This window comes from Bubalus kerabau, chromosome 15 (assembly GCF_029407905.1).
Source record: "Bubalus kerabau isolate K-KA32 ecotype Philippines breed swamp buffalo chromosome 15, PCC_UOA_SB_1v2, whole genome shotgun sequence".
Lineage (NCBI taxonomy): Eukaryota > Metazoa > Chordata > Mammalia > Artiodactyla > Bovidae > Bubalus > Bubalus kerabau.
In genome coordinates, this window is record NC_073638.1 from 50,656,282 (window position 1) to 50,677,867 (window position 21,586).

At 39.4% G+C, this 21,586-nt stretch overlaps 3 protein-coding genes across 3 annotated transcripts; 1 reads left to right on the top strand and 2 right to left on the bottom strand.

Annotated features, from left to right (window-relative positions):
- The first annotated feature begins 2,229 nt into the window (after positions 1-2,229).
- LOC129627834 (olfactory receptor 51S1-like) lies at positions 2,230-3,252 on the top strand. Its single transcript, XM_055547315.1, has one exon. The coding sequence runs from the start codon at positions 2,230-2,232 to the stop codon at positions 3,250-3,252; it is 1,023 nt and encodes a 340-aa protein (XP_055403290.1).
- Positions 3,253-9,076: 5,824 nt separating this feature from the next.
- Positions 9,077-10,030, bottom strand: LOC129629120 (olfactory receptor 51A7-like). Its single transcript, XM_055548890.1, has one exon. It carries the CDS (start codon positions 10,028-10,030, stop codon positions 9,077-9,079), a length of 954 nt encoding a protein of 317 aa, XP_055404865.1.
- Positions 10,031-18,650: 8,620 nt separating this feature from the next.
- LOC129629126 (olfactory receptor 51F2-like) lies at positions 18,651-19,628 on the bottom strand. The gene is given in 3 exon segments (XM_055548894.1): positions 18,651-19,171; positions 19,174-19,408; positions 19,410-19,628. Coding segments are annotated over 3 exon segments (945 nt in total). The 5' UTR covers positions 19,599-19,628.
- Between the last annotated feature and the right edge of the window lie 1,958 nt (positions 19,629-21,586).

Consider the following 21,586-nt stretch of genomic DNA (forward strand, 5'->3'; position numbering starts at 1 on the left):
TTCTCTTTGTTTCTATGAGTTTGACTACTTATATACTTCATATAAGTGAAATCATGCAGTATTTGTCCTTCTGTGACAGGCTTATTTCACTTAGCAGACTGTCTCCAGGTCCATCCATGTTGCTGTATATAGCAAGTCATCCTTCATTCTTAAGGCTGAATAGCCTTCCTTGTGGGCTTCCCTAACGACTCAGTGGTTAAAAAAAAAATCTGCCTGCTAATGCAGAGGACACAAGGTTCCATCCCTGCATCAAGAAAATCCCCTGGAGAAGGAAATAGTTACCTGCTCCAGTATTCTTGCCTGGGAAAACCCATGGACAGAGGAACCTGGCAGGCTATAGTCCATGGGGTCGCAAAAAGCCAGACATGACTCAGTGACTAAATAACAACAATAGAAACAGCCTTCCTTGTGTGTTTACCATATTTTCTTTATTCATTTATCCACTGGTTGACATTTAGGTTGTTTCCATATATTGACTATTGTGAACAGTGCTCCAAGGAACATGGGGATGCAGATATCCTTTGAGATTCTGATCTCAATATTTTTGAATGTATACCCCAAAACAGATTTATGGATCATTTAGCAATTTCGTTTCTAATTTTTTGAGGAACACTGTACTGTTTTCCTTGGTGACTGCACCATTTCACATTCCCAGTAACAGTGTACAAGGTTTTCAATTTCTTCATCTCCTTAACAACTCATGTCTTTTTTAAAAAAAATTATAGTCATCTTAACAAGTGTGAGGTTATTATATAATTAAGATTTTATTTACATTTCCTTGAGTATTACTGATGTTGAGTATCTTTTCATGTACCTGTTGACCATTTGTATGTAATCTTGGGAGACTCATTTCCCATTTTTAAAATGGAGTTATTCCTTTTTTTCTATTGAGCTGTAGAGACTATGTATTTTAGATATCAGATATATGGTTTAAAAATACCCTCTTCCATTTTATAGGTTACCTTTCTACCCCACTGATTGTTTCCTTTACTACACGGGAGTTTTCCAGTTGATACAATGCTGCTTTTCAATTTTGCTTTTGTCACATGTGCTTTCAGTGTCATACTCAAGAAATTATCACCAAGTCCTATGTCATGAAGCTTTCCCCTTATATTTTCATCTAGTAGTTCCAGGTCTTACATTTAAATCCTTAAACCTTTTTGAGTTGATTTTTGTTTGCAGTATAAGAACCAAGTACAATTTAATATTTTGTATGTGAATACATTTGTTAAGATCTGATTTGGATTATTTGAATTTAAAATGCTTACAACTTCCAAGTAGAGATTTGGGTGAACTAACTATAGAATGATCTGGAGATATATTTATGATTCATCAATTTATAAAGTTTAGTTGAAGTCAGGAGGAATGTCACTGAGGAAAAAGGAAACAGCCAAATAAAGATTCTCAAAAATACCAGTGTATAAATTGGATGGGAAAGGGGATGGAGAACTAAAAATATAAATTCTGAGAGGTCAAAACTAATACAGTTATGTAAAGTTTAAAAATAAAATAAAATTAAAAAAAATAAAAAAAGAAAAAGAAAAGGAGAAAGTGTTTCATAAGAGCCAAAGCTCATTGAGAAATACATCAGTTTAGGAAATGTAAGTGTCCCTAGATTTAGTAATAAAGGAGTAATAGATGACTAATGAGAGCAGTTAAAGTGAATTGAAATGTGTGTTGAGGCAGCACAGAAGTCAGATTGCCTGGGACTGGGAGGAGTAGAAAACATGTTTAGGGACTTCCCTGGTGGTCCAGTGGCTAACACTCCATACTCACAATGCAGGGAGCCTGGGGTTCAATCCCTGGTCAGGGAACTAGATCCCACATGCTGCAACTTAGTTTGCATGCTGCAACTAAGATCCTGCATAGCCAAATATATTTAAAAAAGAAAAAAAGAAAACGTGTCCGTAGGAGTATAGACCCCCTTATGGGTGTTTTCCGTTAAAGGAGGGAGCAAATTAGGAAAAAAGCTACAGTGAAAAACAGGGTTGAGGAAAATGGGAAAATAATTTAAGGAGAGAATCAGAGCTTTGTGGACAGTTATAGAAAATGCTCCAAGGCAAGGGATGACTATGGCATAGATACTAGAATGAGTATGCGTATGTGTGCCTGGGGCAGGAGAGGGAGGGGGCAGGCAGTTTTAGAAAGCCTTATGCAAATGTGTCATAAGGTTAAATAAATCTTTCTAATCATTTTCGGTTTCCAGAGTTCAAAGTGGGATCCTGAAGTATGTTAACATTCCTCACCCACTCAACTCCCAATGCCAGCACTTCAATGGCCCCCACCTTCCTGTTGGTGGGCCTGCCAGGCCTATCAGCTGTACCCTCCTGGTGGGCAGTACCCCTCATCACTGTCTACCTTCTGTCTGCCCTGGGTAATGGTGCTATCCTCTGGATCATTGCCCTGGAGCCCACACTGCACCACCCAATGTACTTCTTCCTCTTTCTGCTCAGCATGTCTGATGTTGGCTTGTCCACAGCCCTGATGCCCACCCTGCTGGGTCTTGCCTTTGCAAATACTCATGCTGTCTCTGCCTCAGCCTGCCTCCTCCAGATGTTCTTTGTCCATGTTTTTTCTGTCATGGAGTCCTCTGTCTTACTCGCCATGGCCTTGGATCGGGCACTGGCCATTTGCCACCCTCTCCACTACCCAACACTCCTCACCAATGGTGTCATCAGCAAGATCTGTGTGGCCATTGCTTTCCGAAGCCTGGGTCTCCACCTGCCCCTTCCATTCCTCCTGGCCTACATGCCTTACTGCCGTCCACAGGTCCTGACCCATTCTTACTGCTTGCACCCGGATATAGCCCATTTGGCCTGCCCCGGAGGTGGGGGAGCAGTCTACAGCCTCTTTGTGGTCCTGTCTGCCATGGGCTTGGATCCTCTGCTTATTTTATTCTCCTATGGCCTAATTGGCAGGGTGTTGCAAGGTTTGGGATCCAGTGAGGATCGCTGGAAGGCTGGCCAAACCTGTGCTGCCCACCTCTCTGCTGTGCTTCTCTTCTATGTGCCAATGGTCCTCCTGGCTCTCATTGATCATCTCAGGATGCCAATCCCTCAGCCTGCCCATACTCTTCTCTCCTATGTCCACTTCCTGCTTCCCCCATTGATAAACCCTATTCTCTATAGTGTCAAGATGAAGGAGATTAGAGAGAGAATCCACAAGAGACTGCGCCCAAGAAGGTGGGTTGTGCTTAGTGAGAAGGATATTTCCTCCATATTTGGTGGTTACCTGACACAAAGGTTTCCATGACTGAGAACTCAGTTCATCATGCATAAATAAAATGTCATTCAAGTACACAGAAGTCCATGTACACAGGTGTATATTTCTATCCCTTGAAGTGTTCATGTGCATATTGATGAAAGTTTATGAGCCCTAGAGAAGGGGAGTGATCTATTGTGAGCCCCTATTAACATCACATCCATGGCCCAGAAACAGTCAGAATCTAAGTCTTGTCATAACCATTCAGGTGTGTTAAGAGTGTACGTTTTTCTGCATGTCCACCAGAATTCCCTGTTACCATTATTATCAAATTTTCATCAATTTTATTAGTGATGAATTTTATTTTACATCAGATTTTCCTAATAGAAACAGTGTCTTTCACATAACTGTAGGCTATTTTGTTTCTTCCTCTATGAATAGTCTCTTCAAAAAGCCTTCATCCATTTTTCTACTGGATTGTTTATGGTTTTAAAAACAAATGTGCAAGAAATCCTTCATATAAAATCCTTTTTATACTTTTATCAATATAGTATTTGCCTTTTTCATTATTTAAGGAACCAAATCTCAAGTAAATACAGTTTTACATGATCAAATCCACTTTTATATATCTTTATAATTTTTGTTTTTCATGTGTTGCTTTTAAAACACAGAAATCCCTTGCATTCCTATATACTAATAATGAGAAAACATAAAGAGAAATTAAGGAAACAATTCCATTCACCATTGCAATGGAAAGAATAAAATACTTAGGAATATATCTACCTAAAGAAACTAAAGACCTATATATAGAAAACTATAAAACACTGGTGAAAGAAATCAAAGAGGACACTAACAGATGGAGAAATATACCATGTTCATGGATTGGAAGAATCAATATAGTGAAAATGAGTATACTACCCAAAGCAATTTATAGATTCAATGCAATCCCTATCAAGCTACCAACGGTATTCTTCACAGAGCTAGAACAAATAATTTCACAATTTGTATGGAAATACAAAACACCTCGAATAGCCAAAGCTATCTTGAGAAAGAAGAATGGAACTGGAGGAATCAACCTACCTGACTTCAGGCTCTACCACAAAGCCACACTCATCAAGACAGTATGGTACTGGCACAAAGACAGAAATATAGATCAATGGAACAAAATAGAAAGCCCAGAGATAAATCCATGCACATATGGACACCTTATCTTTGATAAAGGAGGCAAGAATATACAATGGATTAAAGACAATCTCTTTAACAAGTGGTGCTGGGAACTCTGGTCAACCACTTGTAAAAGAATGAAACTAGTACACTTTCTAACACCATACACAAAAATAAACTCAAAATGGATTAAAGATCTAAACGTAAGACCAGAAACTATAAAACTGGAAATAGAACTGCCTTATGATCCAGCAATCCCACTTCTGGGCATACACCCTGAGGAAACCAGAAGGGAAAGAGACACATGTACCCCAATGTTCACCACAGCACTGTTTATAATAGCCAGGACATGGAAGCAACCTAGATGTCCATCAGCAGATGAATGGATAAGAAAGCAGTGGTACATATACACAATGGAGTATTACTCAGCCATTAAAAAGAATGCATTTGAATCCGTTCTAATGAGGTGGATGAAACTGGAGCCTATTATACAGAGTGAAGTAAGCCAGAAAGAAAAACACCAATACAGTATACTAACACATGTATATGGAATTTAGAAAGATGGTAACAATAACCCTGTGTACGAGACAGCAAAAGAGACACTGATGTATAGAACAGTCTTATGGACTCTGTGAGAGAGGGAGAGGGTGGGAAGATTTGGGAGAATGGCATTGAAACACGTAGAATATCATGTATGAAACGTGTCACCAGTCCAGGTTCGATGCACGATACTGGATGCTTGGGGCTGGTGCACTGGGACGACCCAGAGGGATGGTATGGGGAGGGAGGAGGGAAGAGGGTTCAGGATGGGGAACACATGTATACCTGTGGCAGATTCATTTTGATATTCGGCAAAACTAATACAATTATGTAAAGTTGAAAAATAAAATAAAATTTAAAAAAATAAATAAAAATAAAGGAAATCAACCCTGAATATTCATTGGAAGGACTGATGCTGAAGCTCCAGTACTTTGGCCACCTGATGCAAAGAGCTGACACTTTGAAAAAGACTCTGATGCTGAGAAGGGGATGACAGAGTATGAGATGGTTGGGTGGCATCATCGACTCAATGGACATGAGTTTGAGCAAACTCCAGGATTCAGTGATGGACAGGGAGGCCTGATGTGCTGCAGTCCATGTGGTCACAGAGTCGGACAAAACTGAGCAACTGAACAACATATGTGTCATATATATTCACATATCACTGATCTATTAGACCAGCCTCACAGTGTGATTTGGTTAATATGTGGTATAAAGTGATCCTCTTTCAAAAGAAATTAAAAACTCTGAAATTCTAACAAGAATTACATTTTTAGTAGATTAAATATAACCAAATCAGCATTCATAAGTTTCCACATACTACAATTTATGTATTTCATTTATTAAGAACTTATTTACACTTTTCAATAAAATTATTCACTTTATTTAAATCTATTTCTATGTAGTTTTTAAAATGTATGATTGTGTTGCTATTATAAATAAAACATTACCCCATTTCTGTGTGTGTGTGTGTATGTGTGTGTGTGTGCTCAGTCATGCTCAAGGACTGTAGCCTGCCAGGCTCCTCTCTCCATGGGTTTCCCCAGGCAGGAATACTGGAGTGGGTTGTCATTTCCTTCTCCAGGGGATCTTCCCCACCCAGGAATCAAACCCATGTCTCTCGAGTCTCCTCCATTGGCAGGCAGGTTCTTTACCACTAGCACCACCTAGGAAGCCCTTAACATGTAACCACCTTGAGTAGTAAAGAGGAAAACTTTCTGTGGCCTGCACGGGGATTGAACCCAGGACCTCAGTGTTATTAGCACTAAACTCTAATCAACTGAGATAACCGGCCATTTCTATTTCCACATATATATTGCTAGATTGAGAAAAACATTTTTTTATCTTGCATTAGTATGCACTTTACCAAATTATCACAAAATTTTAGGACCATTTTAAAACTTTTATATTTTATTTGCATTTATTAATAGCTTTCATAAGTAAAATAGATGATAGGTAATGTTCCCTTAATATTCATATAAATTATTTTATTTTCTTATTTTATTAAATTCATTGGAATCTCCAACCTGTTATGAAAGTTTAAGAGTGAACAAAAAATGTTGTTTCTCATTTTATTTAAATGGCATTAGTGTTTCACTTACTGGCACTGCTAGATGGTTGACTGCTAGATCTTTGAATAAACTTTATAACACTTAATAGTTCATTTATGTTGCATTTTAAAAAATTTTAATAAGCTTACTTAATGAATCCTATTAAATTCATTTTCAGCATTCACTAACACAATAAGAATTCTCTACTTTTATATGTTGAACAGTTGAAACATCCTTGTCACTTGTGATTACAGAACACATTTTAGATGAAAAGTTAAAAAATCAAAATTTCAGATCAAATCCATTTAGTGACAAGATAAGAATACACAGTGATATATTAGAACATATTCTAGGAATACAGAAACAGTTATAGCCTCATATTTTATCAAACTATTCTTTAAGATATACTATATATTCTCTTAATAAACTAATTAGATGTCAGTCTCTCAATTTCATGGAGAAGGCAACGGCACCCCACTCCAGTACTCTTGCCTGGAAAGTCCCATGGACGGAGGAGCCTGGTAGGCTACAGTCCATGGGGTCATGAAGAGTTGGACACAACTGAGCGACTTCACTTTCACTTTTCACTTTCATGAATTGGAGAAGGAAATGGCAACCCACTCCAGTATTCTTGCCTGGAAAATCCCAGGGACAGAGGAGCCTGGTGGACTGCCGTCTATGGGGTCGCACAGAGTCAGACAAGACTGATGCGACTTAGCAGCAGCAGCAGCTCTCAATTTCATGAATGAGAATACTGAGGGTGAGATTTTAAGAATGCCCTAGGTCTATAAAATTATTTACTAAGCAGAATTTATTTTCAGATTTTCCTTAATTCAAAACCCCTGCTACAAAATTCTCTTTTAAAATTATTGAATGGAGAAACAGCTTGGTCTTGAAGAACAGTGATGAGGTCTCTGAGAAACTTTTTTTTTTCCCAAAGCCCACTCTTTCCTCCTACCTGGAACACCTACCTCCATCTTCCCATTTCTTTACTGAGAGTAGAATGTTGGATATAAAGAATGTGGAGTTACATTGGCCTGGCTTAGAGTCCTCAGTCCATCATTCCTGAGTGATTTGACCCTAGCTGTTCCATGTTTGTAAAATAGGTATAAAAAGTATTTCATGCAATCAAGTCTCTGTATCATAGTGTCTGAACATATAAAATATTCAATAAATGATAGTTTTGTGGAATTAATCATGGAAATTAAAATAACTATATTTAAACTTCATATGCATATTCAATCTGAGTAAAAAACTTTACAGTTAGAAGTTTCTTTAAGTTCCTACCACCTCATTATATACATGGAACTACTGAAAGCATTTGAATGGCCCTTTGTAACTTGGTGGTAGATGAGCTAAATGCAGAATCACTGACTGCTTCCATGTTTTTATTACTTTACTAAGAGATGGGAGCAAAGAGCTCTTCATTTCACAGCAGGGCCTCAACTGCTCTCCCATGGCTCTCACTCTCTCCTGACCACTGGCCACACCCGCATCAATCCTGTAACATCTTTGGTTTTCAGTGCTCACTATTACCATTCTAGCACCATTCCCTCTCTGAAAATCATTCCACACCAACTTGAATGATAAGTTTCAGGAAGAACTTAAATGTTCTTTCTCCTCTCAACAGCACATATGGGGATAGAGATATTAATAAGAACTTCTGGAACCATAATTTGTTCTCTAATGTTTATTACACTTCTTTATGTTAGCCATTTTACCCACACCCTTCCATTTAGACTATTATTTTAGTTCAAATTGAGATACACCTGCCAAGCATATACAATGGATGAAGTATTTCATCTTGAAGAGACTTTTAAATTTGAATCATTCATAACTCTTTCCTTGTGTAAATTCAGAGTGCATCAATAAGACGTATGAATGTTGATGATGTACATAGGTCTCCATCTTTTGTGCCCCAAGGATTTCCTCCTACACTTTCCCTCCAAATTGGCTTTAGCAAAAGACACACTCTCTAGGTTTCCTTTTCCCATTATCCCAGGAAAGTATTTTGTATTTTTCAATCATTAATGTACACACCAACCACCTAGAATCTTGTTAAAAGACAGATTCTGACTTAGTAGGCTTGAAGAAGGATGAGATCCTATGATTCTTATTATTTCCCAGATGCTGCTGAGGCACATCAGTGTACCACCCTTTGGTTAGCAAGGAATAAAAGTTACTTAGACAAACCTAATCACATTGGAAAGGATTTAATATAAATCACAAGGAGGAATCAAATGCCAAGAGGCAAATATAAAGATGCTAAATGGTCCAGAACTTTGCAGAATTCTCTCAATTACAGTTGAACTCATATTTACAATCTTCTCTGAAGTTAGATGTCTTCTTTACTCTTTTACCTGAGGATGGGTGGCCTCAGTCTCCCCCAACAACAACAACAGGATCACTATTTACTTTATAAATTGTAAGCCTCTTCTTCCTTAATATCAAAAAGCTGTGGTGTGTGACATCCATGATAGATATTAATTGATTACTTAATGAATTAGCTAATATAATTAAGGACTCTAAAGTAAGTGGAAGCAGCTCCTATTTGAAAGAAATGTTGTCCTACTCCTGAGACAATTTGATGTAGAGAAAATGGAACTTCCACCTTTGCCTCATCATTTAGACTTCAGACCCAATTTTTCCAATTTTTCCAGAACCTTCACTCTAATCTGCCGAGTTTTTACACAATACAAGATGGGATTCATCAAGGGTGATACCAGCAAGAATGCATCAGCCATCAGAATCATAGCCACAGGGGGTGTATGCTTGGGAAAGCGATGCATGAGAGCCAAGGTGATGATGGGCACATAGAAGATGAACACAGCACAGATGTGGGACACACAGGTGTTAAGAGCTTTAAGCCATTCCTTGTGAGATGCAATACCCAATACAGTCTTCAGAATAAACACATAGGAGACAACAATTAACATACTGTCTGACATCATACAGAGTGCAACAAACAGACCGTAGTAGAAGTTAACTCTATTGTCAGAGCACGCCAGCTTCATGACATCCTGGTGGAGGCAGTAGGAGTGGGATAACAGGCGTTTATTACAGTATTTGAGTCTCTTTAAAATGAAAGGGAGGGGAAGAACTAGGAGAATGCTTTTAAAAGCAAATGCTAACCCAATGTGCAAAACTCTGGAGCTAGTAAGGATGGAGCGGTATCTCAGGGGGTTGCAAATTGCTACAAAGTGATCGAAAGACATGATCAGGAGTACCGAAGACTCCATGTCTGTGAATCCATGGATGAAAAATTCCTGAGCAATGCAGGCATCAACAGAAATCCCCATGGCATTGAACAAAAAGATCCTCAGCATCATGGGAAGAGAAGAGAAGGACAGGCCCAGGTCTGATAATGCCAGCATAGAGAGGAAATGGTACATGGGCTCATGCAGAGAAGGCTCTGTCCTGATGACAAATAGAATGGTGCAGTTTCCCAGGATAGCCATGAAGTACATGAGGCAGATAGAGATGGAGATCCAAATGTGCACACCCTCAAGCCCTGGGATCCCATTCAACAGGAATGTGGAGACTGCAGCTTCTGAGGCATTGAGAGGAAGCATCATAAATAGGTCTCTTACATACTGCTCCTGGTAGATAAATAATCAAATTATTATTCTCTTAGTTATGTTTACTGAACAAAACTCACTTTAGTTGTCAGTTAAATTAAACACAGTTCACATTTAGGTATCAAGAAATAATGTTATATAATTTTTCTATATAAAGAAAAATAAGGAGTAAATTTAAATAGATTCATTTTTATCTAAGACCTTTATACTCTTCAAGTCTATCTTTATTCCTTATATACTTCTAAACAACTCTATAGAAGTGTGTCTGTGCATGCTAAGTCTCTTCAGCTGTGTCCGACTCTTGGCAACCCTATGGACAGTAGCATGCCAGGCTCCTCTGTTCATGGAATTCTCCAGGCAAGAATACGGGAGTGGGTTACCATGCCCTTCTCCAGAGGATCTTCCCAATCCAAGGACTGAACCCAAGTGTCTTCTGTCTCTTTCATTGGCAGGTGGGTTCTTTACCACTAACGCCATCTAGGAAGCCCATCTATAGAAGTAGTAGAGTGCTTTAATAACTTTTCTTTTTTCTTCTTTTTAAGCCACCACGTTTGGAGGTTTATGAATCAAGTAAACTAAATTGTGGGAAATTCTGAAAGAGATGGGAATACCAGACCACCTGACCTGCCTTGAGAAACCAGTATGCAGGTCAGGAAGCAACAGTTAGAACTGGACATGGAACAACAGACTGGTTCCAAATAGGAAAAGGAGTACATCAAGGCTGAATATTGTCGGCTTGCTTATTTAACTTCTATGCAGAGTACATCATGAGAAACGCTGGGGCTGGAAGAAGCACAAGCTGAAATCAAGATTGCCGGGAGAGATCTCAATAACCTCAGATATGCAGATGACACCACCCTTATGGCAGAAAGTAAAGAACTAAAGAGCCTCTTGATGAAAGTGAAAGAGGGGAGTGAAAAAACTGGCTTCAAGCTCAGCATTCAGAAAACTAAGATCATGGCATCCGGTCCCATCACTTCATGGCAAATAGATGGGGCAACAATGGAAACAGTGGCTGACTTAATTTTTGGGGGCTCCAAAATTACTGCAGATGGTGACTGCAGCCATGAAATTAAAAGACGCTTACTCCTTGAAAGGAAAGTTATGACCAACCTCGACAGCATATTAAAAAGCACAGACATTACTTTGCCAACAAAGGTCCGTCTGGTCAAGACTATGGTTTTACCAGTAGTCATGTATGGATGTGAGTGTTGGACTATAAAGAAAGCTGAGCACTGAAGAATTGATGCTTTTGAACTGTGGTGTTTGAGAAGACTCTTGAGAGTCTCTTGGACTGCAAGGAGATTCAACCAGTCCATCCTAAAGGAGATCAGTCCTGGGTGTTCATTGGAAAGACTGATGTTGAAGCTGAAACTCCAATACTTTGGCCACCTGATGTGAAGAGCTGACTCATTGGAAAAGACCCTGATGCTGGGAAAGATTGAGGGCAGGAGGAGAAGAGGACAACAGAGGATGAGGTGGTTTGATGGCATCACTGACTCAATGGACATGAGTTTAGATGAACCCTAGGAGTTGGTGATGGACAGGGAGGCCTGGCATGCTGTGGTTCATGGGGTCGCAAAGAGTCAGACACGACTGAGTGACTGAACTGAACTGAAAACTAAATTGGAATATATTGCAATCTGGAAAAGCTATAACATCATGGATGTGGTCAATGGTCATGTACTCAAACAAACCACAGATGCTATAGTAACAGGAGTTAAAGGAGACCTAAATCTTATAGTACTGTTCATGGAACATGTGTATGAAAATATAAAATCAATCTACCACAGTCCTGAGTGTGCACTGTATCTCAGCCTTTCAGATGTGGTTAATGTTCCCTTGGCATATAGTACATACCACAGTAGTTATTTGTTGTTGCCTAAAGCCTCACATCCTTTCATGCAATTGCTACTGGTCCTGCTCATAGTAGCCACAGATATTGCTCTTTTCTCCCTCTTCCAAATTCTTTTCCCATTGTTCTTGGCTTCTCTGTGAATGCCCTTAGATTGGTGACTTGAAACTCAGGTTCTTATCTCTGCTGTTTAGATTTAGCCCTGCTCACACCCCTGGCATCAGCATCACCAAAACATTGGGTGACTCTCCTTTTAACAACTCTACACCAGAGAAGCCCCAGTGGTGTAGCTGACAGGCTGCCTTTGTGGGCAAATGGAATTCAGAGGCAGAGAGAAAAGGGATAACCCCTTGTCCATTCTTACTCAATGAGTCCCTTCAAAATGGGTCATTTCCAAAGTTCCATGTCTGAGGTTTTTATTGACAAGCTTCCAACCTAATTCAGGTAACTAAATAAATGAGCTACTGTTGATAATATCATTTTTTCAACTGTTCATAATGCAAATACAAAGATGTTCCCTGTCCCACTTATAGACCCTAATCTTTTCAGCCATCAACACTGTCCAAAACATAGCTTGATCCCTTGGCTGGAGAACCTATGAAACATGTTTATCTCTAGCCCTCTGAAAGGTATTGGGTTGATGCCTATAAATTGCAGAGTTTTCCTTGGAAAACATAAAATCATCTTAAGGAAGTTTAGTTTGAGTCTTCAGGACACCTACCAGGCTCCTGGTTACCTTATCCCAGAACAAGGGTGGCAAGGTTTCAGATTCTTCAGGTTCGGCAGCTTCTTTGCTCCAGCGCCTGCTGGGAATCGCATCCTTTTTTGTGCTCTCATATACATCTCTAGGAAGCACAGGCACATCCTCATCAGAATGAATAGATACTATGCCCCTGGGAATACTGACTCCACTCGCTTGATCACTGTCTGTCAATAATAACCTCTCCTAAGAAAATGCAGAGAACAAGTTCCTGTCTCACAGTCAGATTTAACTCCTGTGACCCTGTTCCCACATCAGATGCAGGTTTTGGGAACCCCAGTTTCAGATGTTGGTAAGGCAGCCCATGTCCAACTGTAGCTCCAAGATAAAGTATGTACCTTAGCAGACTCAATGTGAGACTATTACAGACCTTATGTAGAGTTCTGTCCACAAAACTCTATTTGGTCACCACAATGTTTAATTTTAGTTTTAATGCTAATGCATTTAAGTAGCTTATGAACTCTCAAATTTATCACAGATTCCCCCTTCTTTCATTGACTTTACATTTACTGGCAACCAAAGGCATTTAATCTCACAGAGCAGAAAGCCAAGAGTCACAAGTAGTCCTGGTATCTTGGACCCTCAAATTTAGAAGAGAAAATCAATTTTTATCAAGCTCTCAACTTTGAAGATTGAAAGTAAATAAAAGGTGTAATTTTGATAATATTTTATGGGATGACATCATTTTTCAGGCAGAGAGTAGAAAATAAGATCTAGTAAAACATCTTACTCTTGAAAAAGTAAGAAGAGATAAATAAATCAGTTTTGATGAGCCAACAATGATGACCCTGTCTCCATGTTAGTAGAAGAGGGAATGTGCTGGGAATGGGGCTACAGTCATCAAATCAGGTCAGGAAGGAAATTGAAGAAAAGATGCCTATAGACTATTAATCTTGGTTTTCCACTCCCCTCCAAAAATGCTTACTCCAGTTAAAGTACTAAATAAAGTAATGTAAATGTCTAACCTTGATATACATATCACTCTAGGATCATAAAGCAACTATACAGTTCAAGTTCAACTATGTTACTTCTTCCCATCACTTTTTGACAGGTATCTGCATTGTTTTGAGTTGAAAATCCATTGGTCTCCAGGTAACAAAATGGGACCAGGAGGAAAAGCAGCTGGAACCGAAAAAAAGAAAGAAAAAAGTGTTTTGTTTATTTGTTTGCTTTTTCAGGGAGGAAGACAGGAGAAATCTGGACCTATAGGGTCTATATTTAAGTAAAAGGTACATTTATCTAAGTAAATTTAGGTAAAGTCAAGTAAAATATGAAGTAAAATATATTATTTTCTTCTTCCATTTCATATTGCTGCCTAATCCCTGCCACTTTCATTTATTTTCCCCTTGTTCTTTTTTTCTTATTGTTAATATTATTATTTTAATGGAAAAGGCCATGAATTTAACAACAAATATTTCTGATAAAAGGGATTGCTCTGAGTGGTCTTTCTGAGACCACTTCTGTCTACATCACGTACTCATAGCACTTTCCCCATTGCCTTGGAGCTACTTTCATTCTTTTTAAAGCATGTTGCCTATGAAAACCTTTTTCTGGATCATTTTTCTTCTCTGAGGTTTAAAATATAAAGGAACAGACGTTAATAACTATATGACCCTAACTGACTTTATAGGGCTTCCCTGGTGACTTAGTGATAAAGAATCTTCCTGGAGACAAGGGTTTGATCCCTGGGTCAGGAAGATCCTCTGGGAGAGGAAATGGCAACCCACTCCATTATTCTTGCCTGGAGAATCCTATGTAAAGAGGAGCCTGGAGGGCTCAGACAGGACTGAGCAATTAAACAACAACAATTGACTTATGGGGATTTAAAGGGGCAATACAACTTGCACAAAAAACAAAAACGATTAAGGGTAACTTTACAGTACAACAGGAAGGATGGCCCAAACCTTACTCTGAGACAACTAAAACTTTCAACCTACAAACTCTCCAGGCTAGAATATCACATTCTGAGTTTGCCTTAAAAGTCAGTTTTTTCAGTGTACCATTCAAATCATTCAGCCTCATTGTCTAGTCACTGGTGCAGTAAGCAGCCCCATCATTCATTTATTTCACACAGAGAAAACAAGATATTAGACTGCTTTAGGCCTGCACCATGCACCTCTTGCTTCTTGCCCCAGGGCTGACACTGAGTGAGACTTTCATAAGTACTATTAGGTGTTCATGCTGCAGTCCATAAGGTCACAAAGAGTCATACATGAATGACTGACAGAACTGAACTGAACTAGGTGTTCATGAGGGCTTCCCTGGTGGCTCAGCAGTAAAGACTCTGCCTGCTAATGCAGGAGATGCAGGTTTGATCCCTGGGTCCAGAAGATCCCCTGGAGAAGGAAATGGCAACCCACTCCAGTATTCTTGCCTGGGAAATCCCATGGACAGAGGAGCCTGAAAGGCTACAGCCCATGGGGTCGCATAAGAGTTTAACACAACTTAGCAACTAAACAACAACAGTAACTAAGTGTTCATGAATCTGCAACCCAGAAGTATGAGACAATCAACAACAAATAGGGTCAGTTTTGACCAAATAGGATCCAATGGAGAAATCTTCCCCACTTTATTTTCCTGGATAGAGTATCATAAGGCATATTCGATAAGGCTTCAGAGATGGATCTGCAGGATTTGCAATAGTCACCAGTAATGGTATCTGGCTTATTACTGATTCATCATCTCTCAGCATCAGATTTCATTTTGCCTGCTCCATGATGACGGTGTTGGATTGTGTGGCTATTTCTCTTCTGTCAGTTGGCACAATGTTAAGACTTGTCACTAGAGGGTGGTAGGAGAACACCAAAGGAAGAGGGGTTTTCTCTCCCTGCTTTCTGTGTTGCTTGCAGGCCAGACTCACAGAACATGTCAGTTCCCCATTGCCTGGCACCATGCAGTTTCTTCAGTGCTCAGCTCCAGCAGTGCATAGCTCCCTCCAGCATTCACACACTGAGCTTGTTCTCCAGCTCTCCAGTGGAACAGCAGGGGCCCAGCCAGAATGGACCAGTACCACAGCTGAAACAGCTTCCCTACATCTTCTCATTAGCCTTGGCTATGTGGCTGTACATTGAGTTAGTACAGGGTGAGCTGTCTAACAACCTAGCCACCGAAACCTCCTCCCAGAAAGGCAGCCTGGAACTACCTTATGCTGAGGCTTAGGCAACCTCCTCGTATTCTAGTTCAAGTGGCACCTAACAGTCATAGGCTTCTCTGGCATCTAGAGTTCAGAGTGTCAACTAAAAAAAAATAAATAAATAACAATTTAAAATTTGAGAGTTGTGGGTTTTTTTTCAGCAGACCTACTGAGGACTTCAAACCCACGAGGCAGCATTTCAAGTAACTGAGAAAACTGCTCTGAGGAGTTGTGGGGGGCATAGCTAGGGTATATAGCTACAAAGGCAAACAAAGGCAGAAACAAAGGCAGGTGTCAGATCAAAAGATTACTATTAAAAATAGACTAGATATCTCAAGTTACAGAATTTAGTAGTTTTCTATATACAGGAAGATACAAGAGTCCGGGCATGTACATCTCAAATATCTGGGGTGAAACCCAGAGATTCTGAGACCACATGGCAGTACTTAACAATCAGAAGTAAGCTAAATAACTGCAGTAGAGAGTAGCAAGTCTTGAATGACAATCAGGGTGGCAGCACCCATAATGATCGGTTGCATTAGATGATGGCATTGAAGACAAGCTAAGTAGACAGTGACTAGGCATTACTTGAAATACATTTAAAACACAGAACTTCTGACCATCAGACTGGCGTCAACCACTCTAACAGGAAGCTATGACTCCTGAGATTATCTGAAAGATTTAAATCACTTCACATACCGGGTAGTCATCAACTGGATGTGAGTCTTGGTTCCCTAGATGAAATAACATGCCATGCCATTATAAGTACGTAACTACAACAGCAAAAAATACCCAGGTCTTTCCCCAAGTAGACATATGTCCATTTACAAAAGTTTTTGTTCACTGGGGAAAGACAAATACCCAGATTCCTTGAGGACTATTGATATAGGATATAATATCTCACTGATATGGGAAACCAAATATACCATCATGTTCTTGTTTGGTTAAAGTATGAGATTATTGAAGCAAGATGATTGATGAAATTCTGGATCAAGTTTATCCCATAGTGAACCTGATGATTTTCAGTTCTACCTGTGTAGACATGCACAATTATATACACAGATGCCTAAGTATATAACTGGCAAGATTACATTTAGTAGCTGGTGAAATCTCATGTTGTTACTCTATCTGGGACGTTTAAACCATTATGGTGGGAAAGACTAAGTGCAAGATCCCATTCACATAATTTATTTATACAAAGACAAATAAATTATGTGAATGAATGGCTGTCCTAGAATCCTATGGAATCTATCACTGGTTTTATGGGTGGACTGGTGGACAGTTTGGTGCTGAAAGAAAAGTGTAGTCCCTCAGTCATGTCTGACTCTTTGAGACCCTATGGACTCTAGCCTGCCAGGCTTCTCTGTTCTTAAGATTTTCCAAGCAAGAATACTAGAGTGGGTTGCCATTTCCTCCTCCAGGGGATCTTCCAGACCCAAAGATAGAACTTGGGCCTCCTGCATTGCAATCAGACTCTTTATGGTCTGAGCCACAAAATATAATACAACAGCAAAACAGTCCCACACATGAGTATTCATAAAAAAAATGATGAAGAAAAATTATCATAATGTGTGGTTCTCTTGGTTGTCAAGAGAGGTTATCTGACTTATGTGGATATACATGGACTTCTGCACTTTTTTGAAAGGTGTGAATAGTTGGTCATGGGATAGAATAAGCAACTTTGAAGGAAGAGATAAAAGGAAGTCTGTAGAATATGTATGTGAAGTACATATTGAAGAGGGTCATAAAGAGTGAAAACCTTTTATCTCATGCTGAAAGTGAAAGTGTTAATTGCTCAGTCATGTCCGACTCTTTGTGACCCCATTGACTGTAGCCCGCCAGGCTCCTCTGCCCATAGGATTCTCCAGGGAAGAATACTGGGGGTGGGTTGGCATTCTCTTCTCCAGGATATCTTCCTGACCCAAGGATCAAACCTGGGTCTCCAGCATTGCAGACAGATTCTTTACTGTCTGAGTCATAAGGGAAGGCCCTTACCTCATGCTACCACCCACCAAATCTCATGCTACTACCCACCAAAGAGTACACACCTCAGTGGAAGAATTCAATAACCAAGTGGAGAGAACCTACATAGAAATATCACTTAGCCTTAGCTCCACTGATGCTGGTCCAGTGGGCCCATAGATGGAGTCATAATGGCAGAGTTAGAAATAAAGCATGAGCCAAAAGTATAAGCTCTCTTTTCTCAAGGCTGATCATGGGGAAATAGTACAATCCTCATTCCTGGGATGTTAAAAATGTTATTACAAGTGTTTAATGTTCAGCTAACAGCAGAAAAACTGATTCAGAGCACTTGATATGAAATTTTACATTCACACTGTGTATGCCCCTATAACATAATAAAGGACAAAAATAAATTTACCTACATAAGATACAATGTTAGGTTACACTGATGTATATTTTAGGATCCACTCTATATATATATATATATATATATATATATATCTGTTTTGGAAGCATGTAGAGAATTGAGAGTTTTAAGGAAAAAAGTTTAATTATTAGAAGTGTTTTTTTGTATATCATTCAGAAAAGAATTGGCTTGTTAATAAAGTTACCTACATAAATTTGAGCTTTTATTATTGCAGAGTCTGGTGAATATTTTATTCAGGCCTCATACTACTTTCAAATATAAATATTTGTTTATATACATTAATTTCACTTTATCTTAAAAACAAAAATAATTTAGGTATTATTAATATGAACTAACTGAATAAGAAAGCTAAGCAAATATCATACAACCTATAAGTTGAATAATTTGTACTGTTGGAGGCATATCTAGGCATTTGGTGGACAGTTACACCATTCTACCAAAGCATTCATTCAAAGCACTTAACTCTGAGACAGCTAAAGATTAGATTTGGAGTCGCTTCTGAATTAAGACCTTGATAACAGCCTTTTGAATCTGCTTAGTCTTCACACTGTAGATGATAGGGTTGAGTACAGGAGGAATAAGCAGGAAGATATTGGCCATGATGGTGTGGACAATGGGAGGTGCTGACTGGCCATAGCGATGGACAAGAGACAGGCTGATGAGAGGGATGTAGAAGATGGCAACAGCACTGATGTGGGAAATGCAGGTGTTGAAGGCTTTCTGCCTGCCCTCTATGGAGGCAATGCTGAGGACAGATCTGATGATCAGGACATAGGAGAACAAGATACGACAGTCAAATCCTGTCATGGAGAAGAGTGCAAACAGACCAAGGATGCTGTTGATTCTGTTGTCTGTGCATGAGAGTTGAATGAGATCAACATGGTAGCAGTAAGAATATGAGAGGACCATAGAACTGCAGAAGGACAGCATCTTGACAAAAAGCACAACTGGCAACATGACAGCAACATTTCTTGTCAACATGCTCATCCCAATCTGGGCATTGGGAGGATGGTGGTGTATCTCAGTGGATCACAGATGGCCACAAAACGGTCAAAGGCCATGGCCAGCAAAACCCCAGACTCCATGAAAGTAAATCCATGGAGAAAGAACATCTGAGCAACGCAGGCATTTAAGTTGATCTCTCGGGCTTCAAACCAGAAGACACCAAGGGTAGTGGAAAGTGTGCACAGGGATAAGCTCAGGTCTGTGGCTGAAAGCATAGAGAGGAAATAATACATGAATACATATGTATTCATGAAGGCTCTGTTCACGGAGGACCACAAACAGGATCATACTGTTCCCAGAGAGGGCGCCGACATGCAGGAGGCAAATAGGGATGGAGACCCAGATCGGGGCTGCTCTCAGGCCTGGAATACCCATCAAGAGGAAGGTCAGAGGCTGAGCACTGGTATTGTTGAGGACCCACATAATGAGGGGCTGAGAAGACAAGGATATTTGAATAATTAAACATAACATATGATAAAAATATAGCTTATCATTAGACACTCTGAGATTCACTAAATTACTATTGCTGATCTAGGAATTTTAGTATTTTATGAGTTTTATAGAGTCACAAGTTTCTTTCCCTGCCTCTCAGTATTTCTCATTTTTGAGAACTGAAGATTCCCTGAATTATTTTACATAACATTTTCTTAAGTCTATATATGTCTTTGGAGAAGGCACTGGAGACCCACTCCAGTACTCTTGCCTGGAAAATCCCATGGATGGAGGAGCCTGGTAGGCTGCAGTCCATGGGGTAGCTAAGAGTCAGACACGACTGAGAGACTTCACTTTCACTTTTCACTTTCTTGCATTGGAGAAGGAAATGGCAACCCACTCCAGTGTTCTTGCCTGGAGAATCCCAGGGACGGAGGAGCCTGGTGGGCTGCCGTCTATGGGGTCACACAGAGTCGGACACAACTGATGTGACTTAGCAGTTAGCAGTTGGTGGCAACAATGACACAGTTCAATTTTTCTTAACTATAAAAGTCCCCAGTAGAATACCTAAATAATATGCTGATAAATCTGGTTTCCAGGATTTTTTTAATAATTTATTGATCCTAGAATAAAGAACCAAAAAATCAGTTCATATTTGAAATGTGGATATTTTTAGGTTTTCCTGGGATATATCCAGAAGTATGTAAAGAATCTGACCACAATGCAGGAGACCTGGGTTCAATCCCTGGGTAGAGAAAATCCCCTGGAGAAGGGAATGGCAACCTACTCTAGTACTCTTGCCTGGAGATTTCCATGGACAGAGGAGCCTGGAAGGCTATAGTCAATGGGGTCACAAGAGTTGGACACAATTGAGTGACTAACACACATGTCTAAGGCATCTCCAAGACTCACATATTTATATATGTGATGATGGGCCAAAGAATCACACTAAGAAAAATTAGTATATCTCTCATTCATTGAAATTTCCCTGTGTTGTTGACAAATACTAGTAAGCACTATATGATTTTACCCATACACTAACTCTAGAAGGTAGATAGTATGTATAAATGTATATATGGCATATGAGGAAATGAAGATTTGATTAAATAATCCTCAGATTAATCTTTAAAGATAAAGATAACAATTTTTGAGAGAAACCACATATTTAGCAAAGGTGGAGGAAAGAAGGAAAGTATAAAAGGAAGGAAGGGAAGAAAGAAGAAAGGAAGGAAGGGAAAAAAAAGACAAAACTTGCAATTATTTTAACACAGTCCAATAATACCTCATTTTGATAAATTTGCCAAGCTACTGCTAAAATGGCTTCCCTGGTAGCTCAGGGGTAAAGAATCCTCCTGCAAAGCAAGAGACATGGGTTCTATCCCTGGGTCAGGAAGATCTCCTGGAGAAGGAAATGGCAACCCACTCCAGGATTCTTGCCTGGGAAATCCCATGGACAGAGGAACCTGGTGGACTACAGTTGATGGGGTCACTAAAGAGTCGGGCATGACTTAGTGACTAAACAATTACTGAACCACAAAGGCTAGCATTTCTTAAATACAAACCATGTGACAGATGTTATTATCTTCATATCCATAATCTGACCTAATAATCATAACTATCCAATCAAGTACCAAAAAATGTTATCTCTAATATATAAATGGGGAAATTGATGTTTAAAGTGGTGAAGTTAATTTGCCCCAAATTATGCAGTTAGACATAGAAGAGCTGAAGTTGGAACTTTCATGTATGACCCCAGTGCATGTATGACCTCATTCAGTGAGGCTGAGGCACATAGAGAAGGGGTCTCTAACAGTCTGACAAATGTCCATGACAAATATTTTTTATATGTTTACTTTCAGACACCTAAAATGTTAATTCCATGTCAGTTGTGTGGGTATGATGCTGCTTAGGCTTCTCAAGAAAAGAATCTCATCTTGAATAGTTTTGTGTGCAAAGGCCCCAGAGAATTAGATGTTGAG

Bases quoted from the DNA above. Each gene is read 5' to 3' on its own strand.
- LOC129627834 (XM_055547315.1), top strand. From the start codon at position 2,230: ATGTTAACATTCCTCACCCACTCAACTCCCAATGCCAGCACTTCAATG.
- LOC129629120 (XM_055548890.1), bottom strand. From the start codon at position 10,030: ATGATGCTTCCTCTCAATGCCTCAGAAGCTGCAGTCTCCACATTCCTG.